The following is a 22,779-nucleotide window of genomic DNA, read 5'->3' as shown; positions in this document are numbered from 1 at the left end:
CCCAGCGATGGCATCGGGCCTCCCAGAGGCCCGCTGCCGCCATCGGAGCCCTGTTTGAGGGCTCTGGTGGCTGCAGCGGGCCTCAGCGAAGTCTCGCGAGACCTTTCTTGTGGTCGCGCGAGACTTCACCTCTAGGCGCCGCCATTTTTTTCAAAATGGCGGCAAAGTATCGTGCAACCTTGGGGAAGGTTGCGCGAGACTTCGTCGCCATTTTGGAATAAAATGGCGGCGCCCGGGACCGGGGAAAAGCCGCAATCAGCGGCGGGGGCAGGCAGGGGCCGGCCAAAAGGCCTCCGCGGGCCAGAAGTTGCCGACCCCTCTCCAAAGGGGTTGCGACCCACAGGTTGAGAACCGCTGCCCTAGGAAGACAATTGGAGGCAGCTTATAGAACTAGATAAATTCTTAATATTTTCAGGAGCTGGAATCTATTTTTAGACACTAACTCCTCTGCGGGTTGAGTATCTTTAAGTTTATAGGAGACAGGAAATTAGATCTTGTTGATGTGGTAAACCTGTGTCAGTCTGAGCTTGGAAAAACTTTTTTTTTAAATTGCAGCTCCCAGAATTGCCCAGCCAATGTGATCACAGTCATGCTGCTTGAGGAACTGTGGAAGCTGTAATGCAAATCAGATAATTGTTCTAAGTTCTGTTCTGCACACTGTCAGTTCAGATGATCATCACATGGTTAACTGCTGTTCTGTACAATTTTTTTTTTTAAAGATAGAGCCCTTCTCTGCAATAACTGCTTTTCTGGATGAAGGAAATTATTTATCTGAAGAACAGACAGCACCCACCTTTAGCCTGGCATGGCTCAGCTTAAATGCAGATTTATTGTTTCAGTGAGAATTAGGCCCAAAGGCTAGGGACTGTACACACTCTTAGCCCTATGGAACATCTAAGTTCTGTTGGAGGTGCTTGATTATAAAATACAATACTAAATATCCAAGGGATTTGGACACTGTTTTTCTGTTCAGTTGCTTACCTTTCCTTCTAAACTTAAAAAGCAGTCCACAGAAGATGAAGTCTGTGTGAAATTCAGCACATGTGACACAATTCATTGATGATGCCAAATCTATCTCTGCCAGGATATATGGATATTAAGCCTGCTGAATGCTATCTGCCTTTTTAGTTCTCTAGGTTTGTCCACCTCTTTTTATTAGATTTATATTATTTAATACCTTTCTCCTAAAACTTGGATTCAAGGTTTTGGGCAACTTTACTTTAATTTCACTTTTTAGCAAGAAATAAAAAAAGAAGCATGGAGTCAAAAGCTTCTTAACTATTTAATAAATGTTACTTGAATAACAGTACCCTATGGCTTTAGAATACTGGGTTAGATCCAGACATCCTCTTCTGCAGATGAAAGATCAGGAAGATGCTCTTGCAGGATGGGGGAGGTGATTTTTGCTGATTTCTCCCTAGAGCTCCAATGCTGTTCCACAAAATCCCTGAGTTGCTTTTTATGGGAATAAAGTAAGCTGCAAGGGGAAGCAGCACTATTTTAAAATAGTACAGTGGGCCCTCGTCTTACGTGGGGATCCGTTCCGGATCCCTCCGCGTAAGGTGAATTCCACCTATGCTCAAGCCCCATTGGAAACAATGGGGCTCGTGCGCAGCAGCGCACAGGGCGCAACGGGCGCGCGCGCCCATTCAATTGAATGGGACGCTTCGCCCCCGTGCGCACCCCGCAGCTTGAGCGCGTATGCTCAAGCCGCGTAAAGCACGCTCGCGTATGACGTGAGCGCGCTGTAATATTTTAGTTGACATTGCTATGGGCAGGGAGTTTCCCTTATGGTGGTGTACATGATTAACATTTTATTTCTTCAAGTGTCATCTGACTATTCAGATAGTAATATCCAAAAGTCTAATGTGAAGAAAATCCTGTTTGATATTTTGGCAGCTTGCTTAAAGTGTATTTTCATTTTTCTGTAATTCAAAACTGGGTCTTTATTTGTGTTTTCCTTCCCCTCTCCTTTCTTTTCAAATAGGGTTCTCCAGGGAACCTTGCCCAATTTGAGGATATTCTATTTGGCAACCATGAGATGTCATCATCTGTTGGTGTTATGGGCATTAAGCTAATGTCAGCTGACGGACAAAAAGTTGTTGGAGTTGGGTTTGTGGATACTTTAGTGAGAAAGCTAGAAGTGTGCGAGTTTCCAGATAATGATCAGTTTTCAAACCTAGAAGCTCTGCTAGTCCAGATGGGACCAAAGGAGTGTGTGCTACCTCTTGGAGAGACCGGTGGAGATATGGAGAAACTGAGACAGGTAAGCTTCAAAAAATTGGTAGCCTGGAGACTTTGTTTGTGTAAACTTCCAACCCTACCATTCTTATTGGATTACACTCCTATCTTCTCTCACCATTTGCTCTGCTGGCCAGGATGGATGGACCCTGCAGTCAAACAACATCTGGAAGGCTTGATGTTGGGGTACAGAAGAGAGCAGCAGGTTGACAATAACTTTTCAGAATTCCAGTGCTTGCAAGATTTTTATTGGGCTTAACTACAGATTCTTTCTATTTAGTTAAAAATTTTAGTTGGAAACACTATGTACGGAAGGCTTCTGGACTTGGGCATCTTTCTCCAACATGTGCAAAAACTAGGAAGAGAAAAAGAGTCTCAATTCTTGACTCTCTTGGAGTCTAGCACGGCACACTGTTGAAACAAAATGGTTACTCATGGGGCCTCTAGGAAGAAAGAATGACTTGGTTTTTTTTTAAAAAAAGTTGACATTGAGTGGCCACCAAAACAACCTAGTGGAGACCGGGCCCAACCCCTCTTTAGTATTTAAAATTGGTGACTGCTTACTGTTGCATTTGGCATAATGATTTAAAGTCGGCCCTCCTTATTGGTGGGCTTACCTTCCATGGCTTTGAGCTCACGCGGAAGGCAAGCCCAGGCAGAAATAATGAGGTGCGTACTTGCACCGCATGCCCCATGTGCCGCTGCGAGCATGTGCCCCATTATTTCCTATGGGGCTTGAGCATACGCTCTTTTCCCCATACACTGGGGGGGGGGGGCAGAATGGATCCCCGCGTATGGGTAGAGCAGACTGTACTTGTGTGCCTTAGCTGTGCTGCAGTCAATGTACATTCACTCAGGAACAAATTCAGTGAGGTTTATGCCTTCATGAGATAAATTTTGTGGTCTTTTGCTGTTACTTTTGGTTTCCCTTTTGGGTAAACAGGTTTGGGATGTCAGCTTCCCAGTGGTTCCTTCCTCTTACCTCTTGGAAGGGAGAATGTGTTTGCTTTTCCTGAGGTTCTCTGAAGTGAGAATTGCAGTTACAGTTATGGTAATGAACAACATAAATTGCACCAAGCTTGTTTCTGCTCACAAGAATGATTTTTGTATACATGGGGAAAGCCAATGTTGTAAAGCAGGGGTAGGCAACTGTGAGAGGCTAGGAGGCCACATTAGTCCCCTAGGAAACCTGGGGAGGTGGGGTGACATCCTTCCATCCAACCCCCTCAAAAAATAAGCCAAAAGGTTTTTATGCCCTCATATACTCCTGAACAGCCTTTAGGAACTGTGGGCAGCATTGCTGCCCCATTTTAGCCTTCAGCCCAGCCATTTCAGGCTCAGGCAGGGCCTTATTTTCAAAATAGGAAGTGATTGGAAGTAACTCCAGGTTTATGTCTGGTTTTAAAGAGGGTCTTGGATAGGTCTAAAATGGTCCTTAGGGGCCCCCATAACATTGCAGAAATCCCCCCCGAGGGCATTTAGAGACAATTTTTGACTCCTAAGGGATCCTGAGACCACAAAAATTCCTCTGCATGCAGCTCATGGGACTCACTTTGCCCACCCTTGTTGTAAAGGCTCAGTGCCACTTATAATAAGGATCAAATATGGTCAAGAACTGTTATCTGTCACCAACAAGTTGTTCTCTTCCCACCCATAACAGAGGTGGAAGTGCATGATCAAATGATCTTGGACTGCAAGGCCCATCAGCCCTGGCCAGCATAGTCTTTGGTGAAGAATATTGTGAATTGTAGGATCTAGAGGGGCACTTTATTCCTGTCCCTTCCGTTGTCCCTTGTTCATGGACAAGCTCAACAATCCATCGTTCTTTGTCTCTAGTTATGATTTTTGAAAGGAATTGTGCTTATGCTGAGATTCACTGTTTCTCCATTCCATACATTTTAAACCCTAAGTTTCCCCCAGCATGCAGCTAGGAAAGGAAATGGTATAAAACAGTGTAGGCAATCTGGAGCCCTCCAGATATTTTGGACTACAACTCGAGTAATTTGTATCAATTGGTCATACTGCCTTGACTTTACTGAAATGGTGATCCAGAACATCTGGTCTAATCACCTATCTCATGTTACAGTATTGAACTGCTTGATAAGAGAGGCTGCAGTTTGAAAAATTGACACTTATGATTATGATTATGCAGGTGGTTCAGAGAGGAGGAATTCTGATCACAGACAGGAAAAAAAGTGAATTTTCAACAAAAGACATTGTTCAAGATCTTAACCGTTTGCTGAGATCAAAAAAGAAAGAGCGTGTGTCTAGTGCTACGTTGCCTGAGATGGACAAACAGGTGGGTAACCAAACTGGGTGATTTGATTCATGTTATTATTATTATTATTAGCTTTATTTATAAAGCGCCATAAATCTACACAGCGCTGTACAAAACCAAGTAAAATCAAGAATATAAAAGCCTGCCTATGGCGTACAATCTAAAAGTTAAAGCAACAAATTAAAAACATCATATAAAACAAGTTAAAACAGCAATATCCACAATTGAGTCAAGCATCTGAACAACCAGGACACAATCACAGACTCCCTGGGAACGCTTCCCTAAACAATATGGTCTTTAACTCGGCTTTGAAGCTGGTTAGAGACGTGTTGAGTCGTGCTTGTAAGGGAAGGAGGTTCCAGGAGTGAGGGGCGGCAAGCGAGAAGGGACGAATCCGGGACGGGGCAGTGGAAATCCTGGGCTGGGACAGGAGACCTTGGCTACCAGAATGGAGGGAACGTGTGGGGATGTAGGAAGAAAGTAGTTCGGAGAGATAGGGGGGGGCCAGCCCATGGAGGGCTTTAAAGTTGAGCAGGAGAAGCTTGTACCGAATGCGGAAGAGAAAGGGGAGCCAGTGAAGGGATGACAACAGAGGGGAGACATGGTCATACTGGTGAGCGAGTGAGATAATACGAGCAGCTGAGTTCTGAACAGAAATCAATGGGTGGAGGTGAGAGAGAGGAAGCCCTGCCAAGAGAAGACTCATGTGCATTAGTATATGGATCAATACATTGTGTTAGCCTGATAGTCTTTGGTTTCAGTAGCAATTTCCCCACAATGCTCTTCTGTCTACAGTTCAAATATAAGATTTTTCTGAATGGTGGTAAGAACTGAGAAAAAAATAGCTATTCCTGTTTTTGTACTTGTTTCTGTGGTCATGGAACGTCAATCCACTAATCTTTTTGGCTTTAGCGTAATACATGAAACACAAACCAGAATGCTTTCAGTGCTGCACAATTCTTCACATTGCTTTGGTCTGCTGTTACCCACAATTCCTTAGGAAAAATGTTAAAAGTTATGTTTTGAGTTTTATTATATCAGTGAGTGTGTGTCATACAGAATATTAGACACATGAAGAGATGTATATTGTCTTACACAGTTAAGAGATAAATATACAATTGTAAGTTTGTTTATTTATTTATTTATTTACAGTATTTTTACCCTGCTCATCAGCCTCAAAGGCTCTCAGAGCACCTTACAGATTGTTAGTTTGCAGTCTCTCCATCCAAGGTCAGGACAGTAGCAGTTGTAATGGAGGGAAGGTCCTCCATCTGCCTCTGGGTCTAGACATGGTGGAGCTGTGCCTGCCTCTTCTTCTCTCTTTGTGATGGTTTAGATGGCGGTTTAAGACTGGAGTTTATTGTCTTTAACATGTTAATTTGGAAACAAAAGAACACAAGTAGTTTTAATGATATTAATACATAGGTAGCTGGCCTTGCAGGTAAATTGATGGAAGTGATAAAATTGGTAAATTTTCTAAGCTTATGCATACATTTGAAAACTACTTTGGTGTGTTGTGATGAATGGATGAAATATATTCTTTAAACATTAACTCACCTCCTTGGCAGCTGAGAAGTCTTAGGGCTGTACAGGTTACTGAATGGGGTGATGGAGGATTTATGAAGCTGTCTGGAACAGGCTATTGATTTGTATAGCCCAGTATTATATGTTCTCAGCTGCAGTAGTCTCTATTGTTATAAGTCAGGTCTTTTGTGTCACCTACTGACAGGTCTTTCAAAAAAAAAGAAAAATCTGAGGATTGGAACTGTAATTTTCTGCAGGCCACGCAAGAGTTCTTTTAGTGCTGAGCATAAAAAAACAAAACCTTTTCTACCATGTCACCTTGGGTGGCCTTTTAGACATATGGCAGAATATGTTTTTGGAAAAAGTCATTTTTCTGTCCTGTTCACAGGGCTCATGTTGTGAGCTCCACTCTTCATATATGGACATTATGTCATAGATGAGGTAGATGCTTTGCTCAACACAAAGGGCTGTCATGTAGAAAGTTGCTGTTTCAATCCAATCATCTCAGCATGGGTGGGGGTGTTTCAGTCTTGGAATGGATTCTTTAGTAGAATCTCAAGAACCACCAACTGGAGCAATGTTTAGAAAGATAGTTCGGATGCTGCTGGTGGTAGACATAAAATGGGGAAAGATATTACCTGCACACTACTAACTACACAGTGGTTGTAGTGTGCAAGTAATATCTTTCCCCATTTTATGTCTACCACCAGTGGTTGGATATGCAAACCTACAGTTTAGTTATAGCAAATCAGGGATTCCTAACACATCACTTAGACCTGCCCAACATAACTTCAGAATGACCTGCTCAAAAAGCCAATCAATCCTGTTTTACAACAGAGGAGATCCATGTGATAAATTAGCACATACCACAAAGCAGCCTTGGACCTTTGGGGGTGGGGGGTTAGTTTTACTTAGAAACCTTGTAGATTTGCTGCAGAAGATCCAAAGACCTAGTGGATCCTGTTCTGTTTTTTTTTGTTTTGTTTTGTTTTGTTTTTGCCACCAACCTCTGAATATGCAGTCTTTCCCAAGACTGTACTCTGTTAGCCCTGTGGGTTTTGTATGTATTGCCCACCTTACATGTGCTGTTATGTAATTGGTGGAAGAAAAGGCCTTGGGCTGTTCTTCTTGGAGTGTTGTTCCATAGTACAAAGATACACTGTATTGTTTCAAGAGATGCCACTTGATGAAAGAAATTTTGATTAACTGGATTATCAGTTACTGATTAACTTTTCATATGAGTAGAAGTAATAGCCCTGAAGCAAGAAACACTTTTTGTTTTTAGATGTTATCCATATGCGTTTTATCAGCAGGCATCATTTTAGAAGATGCATTCCATAGAGAGCCAGCATGATGTAATGGTTAGAGTGTTAGACTAAGACTCTGGGAAACCAGGGTTTGAATCCAGGGGGTGGCATTGGGCAAGTCATACGCTTCCAGTCTCAGAGAAGAGCATTGACAAACCTCCTCTGAATAAATCTTGCCAAGAAAACCCTATGATAGGCTTGTCATAAATTGGAGTTGATTTGACATAACATTACAATGCTATATACTCATCCCTCCCCAATTGTGGACTTGGGATCTGTGGTTTGGTCCTTAGCAGACAGCAAGCAGGGAGGGACAAAATGGGGCGCGCACCTGGGAGTGTGTCCCCATTATAACCAATGAGGCTTGAATATCTGCGATATTTCCAATTTGGGGGGGAGGGTCCAGAACGGATCCTCTGCGAATTGGGAGGGACAAATGTACAGTACTTAATGGAAGAGAAGGGGAGAAGTGACTAACATAATGTTTAGCAGTTTCAGTTTGTATATTACAATATAAAGCATAGGTCTTTTTTATGTGTGTGTTTAAAACTGATCAATTATATACAGTATCATGGTATATATAATATTTCAGTGTCTTCATTGTGTATACTGTATACTGCTTTACAGTAGATAACAAAGACACTGGAGTAGTTCAAGATTTTCCATACTTTGGCTCAATCATTAATCTGTAGGCAAGAAATCAGAAGACTAGGACTTAGAAGGGCACCTGTGAAAGAGCTAGACAAGATACTGAATTGTCAAGATACATAATTGAATACTAAAATTAAGATTGTCCATGCCATTGTATTTCCAAATTCTATGTATGATTGTGAAAGCTGGTCAGTGAAGAAAGCTGATAGGAAGAAAATCAACTCATTTGAGATGTGGTACTGGAGAAGAGTTCTACAGATACTGTGGACTGCTAAATAAACAAAGAAATGGGTCCTAGAGCAAATTAAGCCAGAAGTCTTTCTAGAAACCAAGACGACTAAACTGAGACTGTTGTTTTTTGCATTCCAGATGGATAGATACAACCAAAGAAGTCACAGCCCTGAGTCTGAAGAGGGTTGTTGATGATAGAGTGCCTTGGAGGCCTCTCATTCCTGGGGTTGCCATAAGTCCAAGGGACAAAAAAGATCAGCAGTAAGAGCTGGGATGGAGGTGGCATCTAAGTGCAGTATTTAGACACTGCACGCTCTGACACTGCCCCCCCCCACTGGGAAGCCACATGTGTGGTGGCTACAATGGCATTTTGGCGGCATGGTATTTACTTGCACCGCTGAAAGGCCGCAGCAACATGTGTGCCCTTTTTCTGCCCCAAAAAGGAGCTGCATTTTGCTGCTTCTTTTTGGGGTGGAAAAACGCCAGATCAGGGCCATGGCATGGAGTTGCTGCAGCCCTGATCCTGCATACAGAGGGGTGGTGTAGAGCCTCCCCTTTACGGCCGTCTGTTTCAGCATCAAGACAACGTGACTGTAGTTGCAACAGCACTGTTGCCCAGTTGCATCTGAAGTTTTGGTTGCCACTTTTGGGCTGCTGTAATACATTATATCCACCTGGTGGCACCCTTATCATACAGGCACATGAAGTTGCTGGCAGGGCTGGATAATTTTTTGGGAAGAGTTATTTTTAGTGTTGGGCTGTGTGTGGAAACCAAAATGGTATGGTTAAAAAAAAAACCTTCACATGTTGCTGGATTGGAGCTCCCATCATTCCTCACCATTTACTGTTCTGGATAGGGAAGATGGGAATTGTAATTCAACAACATCTGGAGACTCACACTTCCCTCACCTCTGGATCCAGAGGCATGAGGAGAACATCCACTTTGAATGCTTTGTCCAGGGTAGCAATAGGGTTTTAATGCTGTTTCCACAGTTAGTGGTTCCCATAACTCTTTATTCCACAAATCTGTGAAAAAACAGCACTGAACTAGTCAAAACATCTAGCAATGATTTAGAACTATTGCTAGTCAAGTGCAAAACCCATGCTGGAAGAAAAGGGTTTGGGCCAGGGGTACATCCAGACTTAGTCCCAACAGTACATCAGTGGCATGCTACCCTTGTGAATGCATCCAGAATAACACTTCTATTGAATTGTGTCTCTGTCTAGGTTGCCATCTCTTCCTTGGCTGCAGTGATGAAGTATTTAGAGCTCTTAACAGATGACTCTAATTTTGGGCAGTTTGAACTTTCCACTTTTGACCTCAATCAGTACATGACACTGGATCATGCTGCTTTCAGAGCCCTTAACCTTTTCCAGGTAAGTCATTCCAATTTAGTCCTGCCTGTGTGTATTATCCATTACTCCCAGAATCATCAAATAAGTTAGGAATACTGTTACTTTGTGGGCTTTCTGTCCCTTCGGTATATGCTGCTAAGGTGCTACCCTGATTCTTCTATGAACTTACATTTCATTTCTCACTCTTTTAATGAGTATTTACTTTCCAGTTGTGTCCCAACTTAGGTTTAGCAGTTTTTCCATGAAATGGACTGGACCAGTTTAAATATCACTTTTGTGTTGCAGCATCATGTGCTTATAACAGTAAATTTCATGCATGTTACACGATTTAGGCATCCCACACTGTTAGAAAAGTGGATTGGAATGGGTGAAAGCTACAGCCAGGACCAGGAGATGCAGCAATAATTGTCATTTTTACCATATTCTACCCATACATTTCCTGCTTAATTAGATTTAGCTACTAGAGTAGCTTTTGTGAAAAAAAATTCTTTACAGTTGTGTACCAAAGGTGAGGGAGTGGGATAGGAGAAGAATATGTCATTTGGGATAAGCTTTTTGTAAGCCTCCTGACACACCATGGCTGACATCTGCCCAGCTCAGGAGTGTAGGTCTGAATAGCAGAAGCAAGTTTTTGCTGTTTCTAGAAAATGGAGAGGTCAGTCTCTGGCTGCCATCATTAGGACAATTTCATCTACTGCAGAGAAAACAGGATATGAGGTTTCATTTTCAGCCAGCAGTCACTACGTTCAGATCCAGCCAGCAATTAACAGATTTCCAGGTCTGTTAAACATCTACATATTGGTGGCTTTTTTGTTGAACTGTACTGTCTAAATTAAGCATGCAAAAATAAAAGCCAATTAATCTTTAATGTGCTGTGACATTTCCTTCCCCTCTTTTTCTCCCTCTTCCTCCTTTTTTTATTCCAACAGAATGAAATGGTACTAATGACAATGTTGACTGGCACTGCACAAAGACACATGATAGAAATTGGTACATAGCTGTCTGAAGCTTCTCCCCAAGACAAGCAGAAAAGCAAGGAGGAGCATGTTATGAGGAGAAAAGCATTTATAGAATCTCCTCTCTCAGTTTGTTGTGCTCAAAGATTTTAGCCCATGGATTTAGGCAACCTGGCACCTGTCAAATGTTCAGCAACATTTGAGGAGTGCCAGGTTGCTTAGTTCCATGGACTAACAAACTTTAAATAGATCTATATCTCCCAACAGCCCCAGATACTATGAATTATGTATATTGTTGTGTGCAACCACTGAAGAGCATCAAGTTGCTTCCCATTGCTATAGCCCTAGACTTGGCAAAAGTATATCATCCCAATATTTCCACACTTTCTGTTTCTGTTCTCTCCCTTCTCTGCATAGCATATTTGGTTTGTAAAGCCTGCACCAATAAAATGTGTAGAGAACTTTTATGGCTGAGTGCAGGAGTGGCCATTCCCCATTATCCCCAGTGGCCATGCATCATTACAACATTGTTTGATGAGTTTCTTAGTTTCTGTTCATTTTTGTTGCTTGTTCAAAAAGTTGAAATATCTCCCATAAAACTTCATTATTGGCAGTAAGTGCTACTTTTACATGTAATGTAAAAGAGTTTTTGCTCCCATTTTTTTATCTCCAGGCCTACTCACCACTGGAATGCAGGCCTTGGGAATATCTGAAATGTGGCCCTTAATGTGAAAAAACCCCACCTCATTCTTGCTTTAGAAGAGCAGTGAAGAACTATGTGGGAGCCAATGGCCAAAGATGGTATCTTGTCCCCAGCATGCCCAAATACTTCCATTATCTTCTGTAGCTCCTCTCAAAATGGTGACAGGAAGTGATGTGTCACTTCTGGGCACCATTTCTGAGAGGGACTGCACTGAAAGCTGATATTTGGAAACATGGGGCGTATTTTTCACTCCTTGTGGGACATTCTCTGCAGGTTTGGAGCAAAAATGACCCCAAAATTGTGCTGATTTTTTTTAAAAGATGGGGGGAACTTTGAAGGATTGATGGGAGAATTCAGGTGGGTCTTAGGGGCTGCATGCAGCTACATTTCCCCCCCATGCCTTGATGGGGAAAGGTTCCCCCTTTTTAATGATTTTTTTCCTTAATTTGATAGGAAAAAAAATGTTCTTAATTAGATTCCATGGGGGCATTTTCACCATCTTTTGGTTCTCCAGCCTGTTTTAGGCTGAGGGGAGCTTTTCCTCCAAATGTGGAGGGTCAGAACATGACAGAATTGCCCCCATGGCCATTTACTGTTTCCCGCATCCTCAGAGACAGAAGAAAGTCCAGGTCAAGCGTGCGGCATGTATAGCCCCCCGCCCCCCAATTTGGGTAGCTGCTTCTCCCTGTTCTGTAAGTATATGAAACAAAATGAGCAGTCTTGGTGGTTCAGATAGCATTTGAAAAGACAATATGCTGAAGCAAATGTGTGATCTGCACAATGTGTCAGTATCTACTTTAAGATGAGGAAAAGCTGATTATATAAGTCACATTATAAAGCTAGCAGGGATGCTTTCAAGTACAGTATTATTGATCTTAGGATATACCCCTGTGGAGACCAGTGTTTTATTTCTAAGCTCTAAATGGGTTTTATTTGTTTTTAAAAGAGGCTGTTCTCTGATTTTGCATCACAGTTTAGCTTCTAGTCCCTCATTTCCCACCAAATGTAGTACATTTTGCGCAAATACTGATGGGGTGTGGGTGGGTGTCTTCTGTCTCCTTATTTGTTCTTCCCCTCCCAACTCCCTCTGCTCATATCTACACTGAACATGTCTGTCTTCCTCCAAAGTTCCTCTTCTTTTCTTGATGAAGGAGTAGGCTATATTTTTAAATTGCTTATCCAAATGTTCAATTGTACACTAAAATAAAACGAAAGCATACAGAATGCTAAGATACCGAATGCATATCTGTTCTCTTCTGTTGCAGTTCTTCTCTTCTAAATGGATTTTTGGAAAAGAGTCAGCTCTAAAATACTGGGTTCTTATTTATTTATTTATTTATTTATTTATTTATTTATCTCTCTCTCTCTCTCTCTCTCTCTCTCTCTCTCTCTCTCTCTCTCTTAGGGTTCAACAGAAAACACCCAAGGTACGCAATCTCTGGCTGGATTGTTAAATAAGTGCAAAACACCTCAAGGACAGAGGCTGGTGAATCAGTGGATCAAACAGCCCCTCATGGACAAGAACAAAATAGAGGAAAGGTAACTAAAGAAAAGCAGGAAGGAAGCTGGATTCTTTTTCGGTGCTTGACTGGTGATGTTTGGAATTGTCTAGATGATGCACTGCTCTGTTGCTGCCAGTTTGGAATTAGCTTATGGTCAAGAGCTTGAAATAATGTCTTGAACATACTTAATTGCATAGATGCCGCAGGCATGCAGTAGGTAGACACCAGACAATACTTGGTTGAGAACTTGCCTTTAAAATATTCTGCAGTGTTTTTTAAATTGTGCTTTATTTTGTTCAAAGCAAGCAATTTGAGGCAGACACAGAACACTGAGCCGGGGACGGGGCGGGGGGGGGGGGAGTGGAGTCTGAAATTCTGTGAATTTAGCTTCTGGTCGAGTCGTTTTTGCCTTCACAACTTTGCACTATTCCCTGTGACCATGAGAGGCAGACACATTTTGAAATGAAATGTGGAGGGTTTTTCTCAGAATTTTTAGCAATTTTGCATCTGAAACAGATTATCAGTTTGTTACTGTCCCATCCTGTCAAACTGGCTTTACCTTATTGTGACCTTTTAAGTTTTAAATGAGAAGCTTGCCAGAAATCCTATTATTAACAGCCCTGTTCAAATCTTGAAGACTCAAGGCTGTGGTTTCCTTGTGAGTCAACCTACCTGTAATGTGGTCTTCCTCTTTTCCTATTCCTTTCCATTTTATCAGACATTATTGGGAGAACATTATTGTCGTTTCGAGGGAATCATCTTGTCTCATGATATGTGTAAAATATAATAACCTGTTTTATCAGTTAGTCTTTGAGTGAAAGTTCATGCTTGATATGCTCTAAGAAACATTTATTTGTCATTTTGGCAGTACTGTACAAGGCATCCATAGAGCTCTCCTCCAGTGCCACATTTATTTATTTTTTTCATTTTCCAGCATTCATAACTGTTTGTAGAACCTGGAAATATTGCAGGTGGCCTTCTGTGTCCAGAGATTTTGCATCCAGGGATTCAATCATCCACAGCTTGAAAATATTTTAAAAATTCAAAAAGCAAATCTTGCTTTTACCATTCTCATCAAGATGCATTATTTTACTATGCCATTGTATATAATGGGACTTAAGCATACACAGATTTTGGTATCTGCAAGGGGGTCCTAGGACCAAATCCCAGCAGATATCAAGGACACACTATACAGTATTATCACTTTCTCTAGTTTTTCCAAATTCTGGGTAGATCTAAAGATAGAGCCAGTGTGGTGTAGCGGTCATAGGTCAGAACCCTGTTCTTAATCCCCACTAGGGTAAATCCACTTAATCAATGGTATTTATGCATGTGTTGTCTCATTATAATAAGATTAATTCAGTAAGTCTAATCTCTTTGGGGCTACAAATTGTATTTAGTCCTTTATGTGTTTCCCAACTTCCTCCCTTAAGAAAACTACTCATACTGATTAACATTATTCTCATCCTGTTTGTATATATGCTCACAAAACTCAGTGGTGTAGAAGAGGCTGAGAGAACATAGGTTTTCACAGTGTGTTTGATGTATGCACAATCTGCATATGTGTGTTGTTGTTCACATGTAACATTCAGTGGCTGGCATCCTGTTGGTTAGTCCCAACTTTGTTTTTATGTGCCTTCAAGTCATTTTTTACTTATAGCAGCCCTAAGGCAAAACTATCATTGGGTTTTCCTGGCAAGATTTGTACAGAGGAGGTTTGCCATGATTTTCAGCTGAGGCTGAGAACATGTGATTTACCTTACGTCACCCAGTGAGTTTCCATGGCCAAGCTGGCATTTGAACCCAGGTTTTCACAGACTCGTTGTCTAATACTCAAACCACTACATCACACTCGCTCCCTAGAGTAGGCCTATTCAATCAAATGTTGAATAAGTAAATTCCATTGATTAAATGTGTCTAATTATGACTAACAATTGGATTTTTATGCTAGTGTGTGTCCACTGTATGTACACTATGGAAGTATTTACACATAAAGTAGGGTATAAGTGTTCCTACTAGAATTTCTGGATGATAATCCACTATGGGTTTTTTTTTCCAAATAGAAGGGCAAACCATCACTTGGAGGAAGATTTGACAATCCTTTCATTGTTGCTGTATTTACGTTTACTGGTCAACAAAAGAGTACACATTTATCTTTCTTCAGTGTACAAATAGGCATGTTGTATTTGTCACATTTTCGTGACAGATTCTTCCCAAGGAATGCAATCTGTTGTTGGTTTGAATGCCTGAGCAGTGGTGCAAAGATTGAGAAAGTTTCTTGCACATTAGCCTTATCAGCTGCTTGGCACAGCTAGCTTTGTGGTGCACACTTCAGTTTCATTTGGGAGCAACAATTCTTCCAGTGTTTGATTTTGGCCAGAGCATTAGACTGGGACTTGGGAGAGCCAGTGTCATGTCCCAGCTGAGGTGTGAAAGATCTTGAATAGCTTTGAATTAATGGTTCTCTAAGCCTAAGTTTGTTGTTGAGAGGATAACATGATATTGGTAAGAAGAGAGCTCCATACACCTCTTTGAATTCATTGGAGTAAAGGCAGAGTATAAATGTGGCTAATAAACAAGTAATAATAACAAATAATAAACAAGGCAGCCCCTGTTTTTTCCTGGAGGCCATCTTGCTACTCATTGTGGTGAGACCTTTTTAGTGCATAGAATAATCTTTCTTAGTTTCCTCCTGCTCACATCTTTTATCTTGGCCAAAATGAATGTACGTGTTCCCTATGTAAGGTGTTGGGTTGCATCCAAACTATATTAGTTGCATTTACTTACAAATGAAATCAGTAGTGTTGAAATCTAACAGTCAGGATCCAGCTCATTGAATTTCCTTCTGTTTCTATTATGGTACAATATGAGTATTATATGAGGTACTTCAATCTTTCTGTGTTGTAAAAATGTTAAAACAGTAGTCCCCAAACATTTTTGGGCTACCACCCCCTTTCCTCTTGGGAGACAAACCTAGCACCCCCAAAGCCTATTTAGGGCTACTGTTTGTTCAGCCAGCCAGCAGTATTTGCCTCAGCCAAGCCACTCCTCTGCCTTAGCTTCTCATGTGTGAATATAGCAGCAGCAGCTGGCGAGGCCTGCTCCTGCCTGTCGCCTATGCCAGCTTTACTGCAAAATGAAGGCTGGTTGGCTGGCTGCTCGGCTGCTGCTCCCGGAGTGACCAGGTGCAAAGGGAGCAGCAACTGAGCCACTGGTTGAGCAGCAACCAAAAAGCCTTGTGGTAAAGCCTGGCATGTACAAAAGGCTACTTGGTTGCTGCTCCCAAAGTGACTGGATTCAAAGGGAGGCGACTGGATACAAAGGGGGCAGCCAGCTTCCCACTTTTCTCCTTGATGAGGAAGGACTCTCAGTCCGAGGGAGGTGAGTGAAGCAAAGGACTCTTTCAAAGAATTGACCTTGGATACTCCTTCACAGACATGCCTTCCCCACACAGCTTCATGTGTAACACAAACATTGTTTCTTCTGCTACTTCTTTTCTTGGCCTTTCTGGAGAAAGAAAGCAGGAGCAGCAGTGTAGCTGCAGTCTGGCAGCCAAGTCCCAGGAAAGCTCATGCTTAAGCAGGGTCCCAAATGTGAAAGCTCTTGTCTTTCCCCCACCACAACATGCTCTAACTTCTCATCCCCACCACGGTTCTAAAGGCTGCAGGGGCTGACCACCCCCCTGGATCTTTCCACCACTCTTAGTGGGGTGGAACCACCTGTTTTGAGAATCACTGTGTTAAAATGTTTACTGCTTTCCTGGCACCAGACTGAATGTTACATTGGTCACGATAACTATGAAAGCAGAGCATTGTTACATTGAATATCTGACCTTTTAAAAAAGCTAATGTTGATTTACAGACCCTTTCTTAGAAATGACAAAATCTCCAATTGTGCTGTGAAGGCTGTGTGATTACCTTGTGGGTCAATGAAAAATGACAAGGATTCTTAATGCCAGTCAGTGCCCCCTGCTGCGTTTGCATGGCCACAGGGCTCCAGCTCATACTTCCAGCTCCAGAAATATCTCCAATAGTCTGACATGCTCTGGAAGGTTGACACAAAGTATATATTAATGGATAATAGACTTATCTGAAGTTAGCTAGTATATACTTAATGGATTTAAGTTGGCCTTCTTCAGCCTCGTGCCTTCCAGCCGTGTTGGGCTACAGTCCCTGTCATCCTCAGCTGGCCTAGATGGGCATTGTACTTGAACAAACTAATTTAGATTTAGTAGGTTTTTTTTTTTAAAAGTAATGTCAATTAATTGATTAATAGTTTGGCATTAGTCTCTTCTGACTTTGATACACAGTATATACTGAGAGATAGATAGATAGATAGATAGATAGATAGATAGATAGATAGACAGACAGACAGACAGACAGACGGGGGACAGGTCTATTTAACAATCTGTAAGCTGTTCTGAGAGCCTTTGTAGCAGAAGAGTGGGGTATAAATACACTGAATGACTTAGACCAGTGGTTCCCTTCAGATTTGTTCCTTCAGATGTTTTAGACTTCAGCTCCCGGCATTCCTGACTGTTAGCCAAGTTGGCTGGGATTTCTCGGTGTTGAAGTCCAAAACAACTGGAACACTAAAGTTTTGGAATCACTGATCTAGACCTTAGTTTAATATGAGTAGTAGAATGATTGTTTTCATCTGGAAGTGGCTGGCTTCTTCATTCTGCTGCTTTTTATTTCAAGGCTGCTATTTGGCTTTTCTACCTTCCTTACTGGATACCCTGAGTCCCTTCCTTCTTTCGTTCCTCCCTTCCTATCTTTCAAGTCCCACCTTTTTTTTCCAAGTCCCAAAGCCAATCAGTGGGAGAGTATTCCTGCTCTGCCAGAGGAATTTGAATGTATTAATGTGGAAAAAATAGTTCACATATGAACCATAAAATGAGGTTCTAATTAATGGAGCGGCGCTACTGAACAATTGTGTGTAAAAATCTGGTGAAATCTATCCCTACATAGAGTGTATTCTCAGATGTCCCTTGTTTCTCAGTTTTTGTTGCCCCTTTTTGGGCCAGTTTTCACAGTTGCCAAGGTTCCAGTGAAAAAAAAATGAAATAAAGGGACAACAGAATTTGATTTGACATTAGGTGAATGGGCTGGACTCCACAAAAGCTTACACCAAACAAAACTTGTGAGTCTAGATCTTGTTAGCCTAACAAGATCTATACTTGAAGTACAGCAGATATATTGGACCTGAAACAGGAACACCTGGATTCATGATTTCTTTAGCTTAACCTACCTCACAGGATTGCTGTGCAGCTAAATGAGAATCTTTGTACATTATAAAAATCCTCCCAAAATTGGCATAAAAATAAATTTTCCGGAGGGAGCTTGGGAAAATTCAGACGTCACAGTTTGATGTTGAATGTGGCATGTGAGCCATACTCAGCCTACCTTACTATACATAAAAAGCTAACCTATTGAGACTGTATGCAAAGGGATCTTGTAGTGCCTTTGATGTCAGGGATGATGGGAGTTGTAGCTCTTCACCTCTGGCTCGAACTCACCACCTTGTTACGCACCGGCGCTGACCAGTTTTGGCCAGTGGTTAAAGCTTTGCTCTAAAGCAGCAGAGTTACAGAGAATAGGCTGAAGACCCTGACAAACTCTCCAAGCCTTCTCACTCTTGCTTCCACAGAAGTCTTCCCACTTCTTCAGGATCCAGCTGGCTCTTGTATCTTGACTCAAGACACCAGACAACTCAGTAGTCTTATATAAAAGATCTACTTTATTCTACTATACACAGCTCCAAAACTATCCAACACAACTCCACACTACTTTAATACTACCCAACTACTACCCACAAAATACATTGGGATTCATAGCCATTATTATAGTCATTGGATAATACCACCCACTGTTGTCAGTTTCCACCCAGTGGGCGTGTACATCCACTCTCATTGGTTCTCTTGGTTCAACCCACAATTAATGATTTCATCATCTCACCTTGACCACTTAACAATTCTCAGGTGTGTTCAATTATCCACTTTACATTTCTGTCCCTGGCATTTAGGACTTGTTAATTCCATTACCTTTTACACCTGTGTGGCTCTTAATTGCTTCTGCTGAGTCACCCTGACTCTCACATACATGTTTTATTTCATTCACTGTATATCCCATGTTGCATTTTCCTTAACATTTGAGACTAACTGGAAGAAAGAAGCTGGTAGCATATGCTTTCAGAAACTTGTGCCTACTTCCTCAAATGTATGAGGTGGAATGGAGAGTCCAGAGACAGAGCTATATATGCCAATTGTAGGTGAAAATGTCAGTTGAAATTCAAAACTTTCAGTTTAAACAATGGTTGGGGGGGGGGGGGGGAAGCAAAGGCAGGAGGAAGAATATAGCCTAAAGTCAAGGAGAGTAGATAACTATATGAATGTAGTGTGGGAAGCAGAGAAAAGATGTGATGAACAGTAGGAGGTAGTGTCTCTTACTGCCTTCGGTCTCCCCATTACATGCCACTTTGTATCTTCCAGAAGTGATTAAAGCCATTGAAATATGTAATGCTGCATATTAGACTATTGATACTGCTAGATATATGGAGTAAAATATCTATGGTAATCTCTATCTCTATGGTAAGCAGGAAGTTGGCTGACTTTTTAAATTTGTATATGTAACTATTGAAATAAAGCTGTTGCTGAGATTCCTGTCCCCAAAAGCATGGTACAAAACATGAGAATAGTTGCCCCAGCTTAGTGACTTTAGATATGTCGGATCACAGTTCCCAACAACCCTCAAATCAGTATGGAAGCTGTAGTCTTAACACTTTTGAAGAAAGCCACTTTAGAAGTTGGAAAGTAGAATCATCCTGCTGAAAATAAGAGTTTTATCCAGAAGAGATTTTTCTTTAAAACTTGTGTGTGGGGGCCAAAGCTTTGAGTAGACAGCATGTTGGCTTATAAGAAGGCTTTGTGTGGGAAGATCTATGAATGTCTCCTAAAGCCTAAAGGAAAAATGCATCAAGTTCTGTTAAAAACATCCGGATGGTTGTTTTGGTAAAAGGAGAATTCCCTCATACCAGAATCTTGGATGAGAACAATTTTACAGTAGGCAGAATTCTTTTTGTATACAAGCATAAATCTAGTATCCTGGTCAATTGTGACTAGGCAGATCTTTAGGATGTCATTTTGTCTTTGAATTGCCTCTCTCCTAGGGATGCTATGAAGGTAAAAGGCAACTATAAAGGCTTTACAGCAGTGTAGAATTTGTTGTTGTTATTATTATTATTATTATGCTTTATTTATATAGTGCTGTAGATTTGCACAGCACTGTACATACAAACAATAGAATAGATACAAGTAAACCTGCCCATGGCGTACAATCTAAGAAAAATGGTCTTCTCATCATTTTCCCCCACTGACTTTGCCAACTACTTCATCACTAAAGTCACTACTATTCGATCTGAAATAGTTCCTCCCGACTTACCCCCTACCACTAACCTCCTGGTACCTTCTACTAATAAACTCTCTGGGTTTCCCCCTGTTTCTCTGGATGAATTCTCTAAGCTGCTAAATTCTTCCAAACCTACTACCTGTTCTCTTGATCCTATTCCCTCCCGTCTCCTAATCTCTATAGCCCCTTCTCTTCTGCCCTCACTCCTCTATATCTTTAATCTCTCTCTCTCTATGGGTTCCTTCCCTTCTGACTTCAAACATGCTCTCGTTTCCCCAATTCTGAAGAAACCCTCTCTCGACCCCTCTTCTTTGTCTAGCTGTCGTCCAATTTTTCTTCTTCCTTTTCTTTCTAAGGTCCTAGAACGGGTCGTTTATTCTCGCTGTATTAAGTTTCTTGAAGCCAACTCCATCCTGGACCCTTTCCAGTCTGGCTTCCACCCACGGCACTCTACAGAGACAGCCCTCACCAAGATCTCAAACGATCTCTTGCGCGCCAAGGCAAACGGCCTCTACTCTATTCTCATTTTTCTTGATTTGTCTGCAGCCTTTGACACTGTTGATCACTGTCTTCTGGTTGATTTACTTTCTGACCTTGGGTTCTCCGACTCTGCTCTCGACTGGTTTAAATCTTACTTGTCAGATAGATCTTTTGCAGTGGTCACGGGTGGTCAGACTTCATCCTCTGTTCCCCTATCTGTTGGAGTTCTCCAGGGCTCTGTCTTGGGTCCCCTTCTGTTCTCTCTATACACACTGTCCCTAGGTAAACTCATCAGTTCTTTTGGTTTCTCCTATCATCTGTACGCCGATGACACTCAGCTGTATCTCTCCACCCCTGACCTTTCGACGGGGCTTGAACAGCAAGTTTCTTCTTGTCTGACTGCCATCTCTCAGTGGATGCAGCTTCAGCGCTTGAAGCTCAACATGTCTAAGACTGAGCTTCTCGTCTTTCCACCTGAACCCACCCTTCATTATTCCTTTTCTGTTTCTGTCGACGACACTTCTATTCAACCGGTTCATCAAGCCTGCAGTCTTGGCTTCATTTTTGACTCTTCTCTGTCATTTATTTCTCAGACCCAGGCCACCTCCAAGGCCTGTAGATTCTTTCTCCACAACATTGCCAAGATCCGTCCATTCCTCTCAATCTCTACTGCCAAGACTCTGGTCCATGCCCTAGTGGTTTCGCGACTAGATTATTGTAACCTCCTTCTAACAGGGCTTCCTCTTTCACACCTCCATCCTTTAATCTCTGTCCAGTATTCAGCTGCCCATATTGTCACATCTGCTCGCCACTTTGACCATGTTTCCCCTCTTTTCTCCTCCCTTCATTGGCTCCCCTTCCCCTTCCACATCTGGTACAAGCTTTTGTTACTGATTTTCAAAACCCTCCATGGATTGGCCCCTCCTTACTTATCTGACCTTCTTTCTCCTTACATTCCTACTCGCACCCTCCGCTCTGGTAGTCAAGGTTTCCTGTCACAGTGTAGGACTACCACTGCCCCCTCCCGAATTTGTCCCTTCTCGCTTGCTGCCCCTTACTCCTGGAACCTTCTTCCCCCACATGCACACGTCATCACTTCTCTACCCAGTTTCAAAATTGAGTTAAAGACTATATTGTTTAGAGAAGCGTTTCCAGAGGCGAGCCCCTCTCTGACCCAAGAAGCCTCCTTTTAACCATTCATTAAGAAGCCAAGCCCTTCTTCCAGTCCATCTGCCTTGGTCCAGGCCTCGGAGGTGGAGAAGATCTGCTGGACCTGATCCCATTCCCCACCACCACTCCCTTCTCCTTTTGTGTCGTGTCTTTTTAGATTGTAAGCCTAAGGGCAGGGAACCGTCCGACTAAAAGATTGTATGTACAGCGCTGTGTAAATTTACAGTGCTTTATAAATAAAGGTTAATAATAATAATAATAATAATAAATAGTAGCATAATACATATAGATAATACATAACAATACAGGAAAGGGTTCAATAAAACAGGCAACAAATTAAAAACGTCAAATAGCAAATAATAGTCACGCAATGCCCGGGAACGCTTCTCTGAACAGGATGGTCTTCAACTCAGTTTTGAATTATAGAGTTGGAATAGACCCCAAGGGACATCCAGTCCAACCCCTGGCCTTACAGGAACATAAAATCAAAGTATCCCCAACAGATGGCCATCCAATCTCTGTTTGAAAACCTCAAAAAATGGAGACTCCACCACACTCTGAAGGAGTGTGTTCCACTGTCAAACAGCTCTTACTGTCATGAAGTTCCACCTAGTGTTGAGGTGTAATCTCTTTTCCTCTAGCTTGCATCCATGTTCCGTGTCTTATTCGCTGGAGCAGCAGAAAACAAGCTTGCTCCATCCTCATTGTGACACCCTTTCAAATACTTAAACAGGGTTATCGTATCACCTCTTTTGAAGGCTAAACATACCCAGCTCCCTAAGTTTCTCCTCATAAGGCATGGTTTTCAGCCCCTTCACCATGTTTCTCACCCTCCTTTGGACATGCTCCAGCTTGTCAACATCCTTTTTGAATTGTGGTGCCTGGACACAGTATTCCAGGTGAGGCCTGACCAAAGCAGAACAGACTGCCACTATTACTTCCCTTAATTTAGACACTGTACTTCTATTAATGCA

At 42.0% G+C, this 22,779-nt stretch overlaps 1 protein-coding gene across 1 annotated transcript in view; it reads left to right on the top strand.

Annotated features, from left to right (window-relative positions):
• The window catches only part of LOC149310456 (DNA mismatch repair protein Msh2-like), a 94,553-nt gene that overhangs the window by 8,021 nt on the left and 63,753 nt on the right, over nucleotides 1–22,779 (top strand). Inside the window, exons 3-6 of the mRNA XM_089528977.1 lie at nucleotides 1,988–2,266; nucleotides 4,394–4,540; nucleotides 9,460–9,609; nucleotides 12,653–12,786. Coding sequence (XP_089385103.1) covers nucleotides 1,988–2,266; nucleotides 4,394–4,540; nucleotides 9,460–9,609; nucleotides 12,653–12,786 — 710 coding nt within the window. The remainder of the gene's footprint in view (nucleotides 1–1,987; nucleotides 2,267–4,393; nucleotides 4,541–9,459; nucleotides 9,610–12,652; nucleotides 12,787–22,779) is intronic.

The sequence above is a fragment of the Sceloporus occidentalis genome, unplaced genomic scaffold (assembly GCF_023333645.1).
Source record: "Sceloporus occidentalis isolate IW3139 unplaced genomic scaffold, rSceOcc1.0.p SCAF_6, whole genome shotgun sequence".
NCBI classification, from domain to species: Eukaryota; Metazoa; Chordata; class Lepidosauria; order Squamata; family Phrynosomatidae; genus Sceloporus; species Sceloporus occidentalis.
The sequence above is the reverse complement of the archived record's forward strand: the minus strand, read 5'-3'. Positions and strand labels throughout refer to the sequence as shown.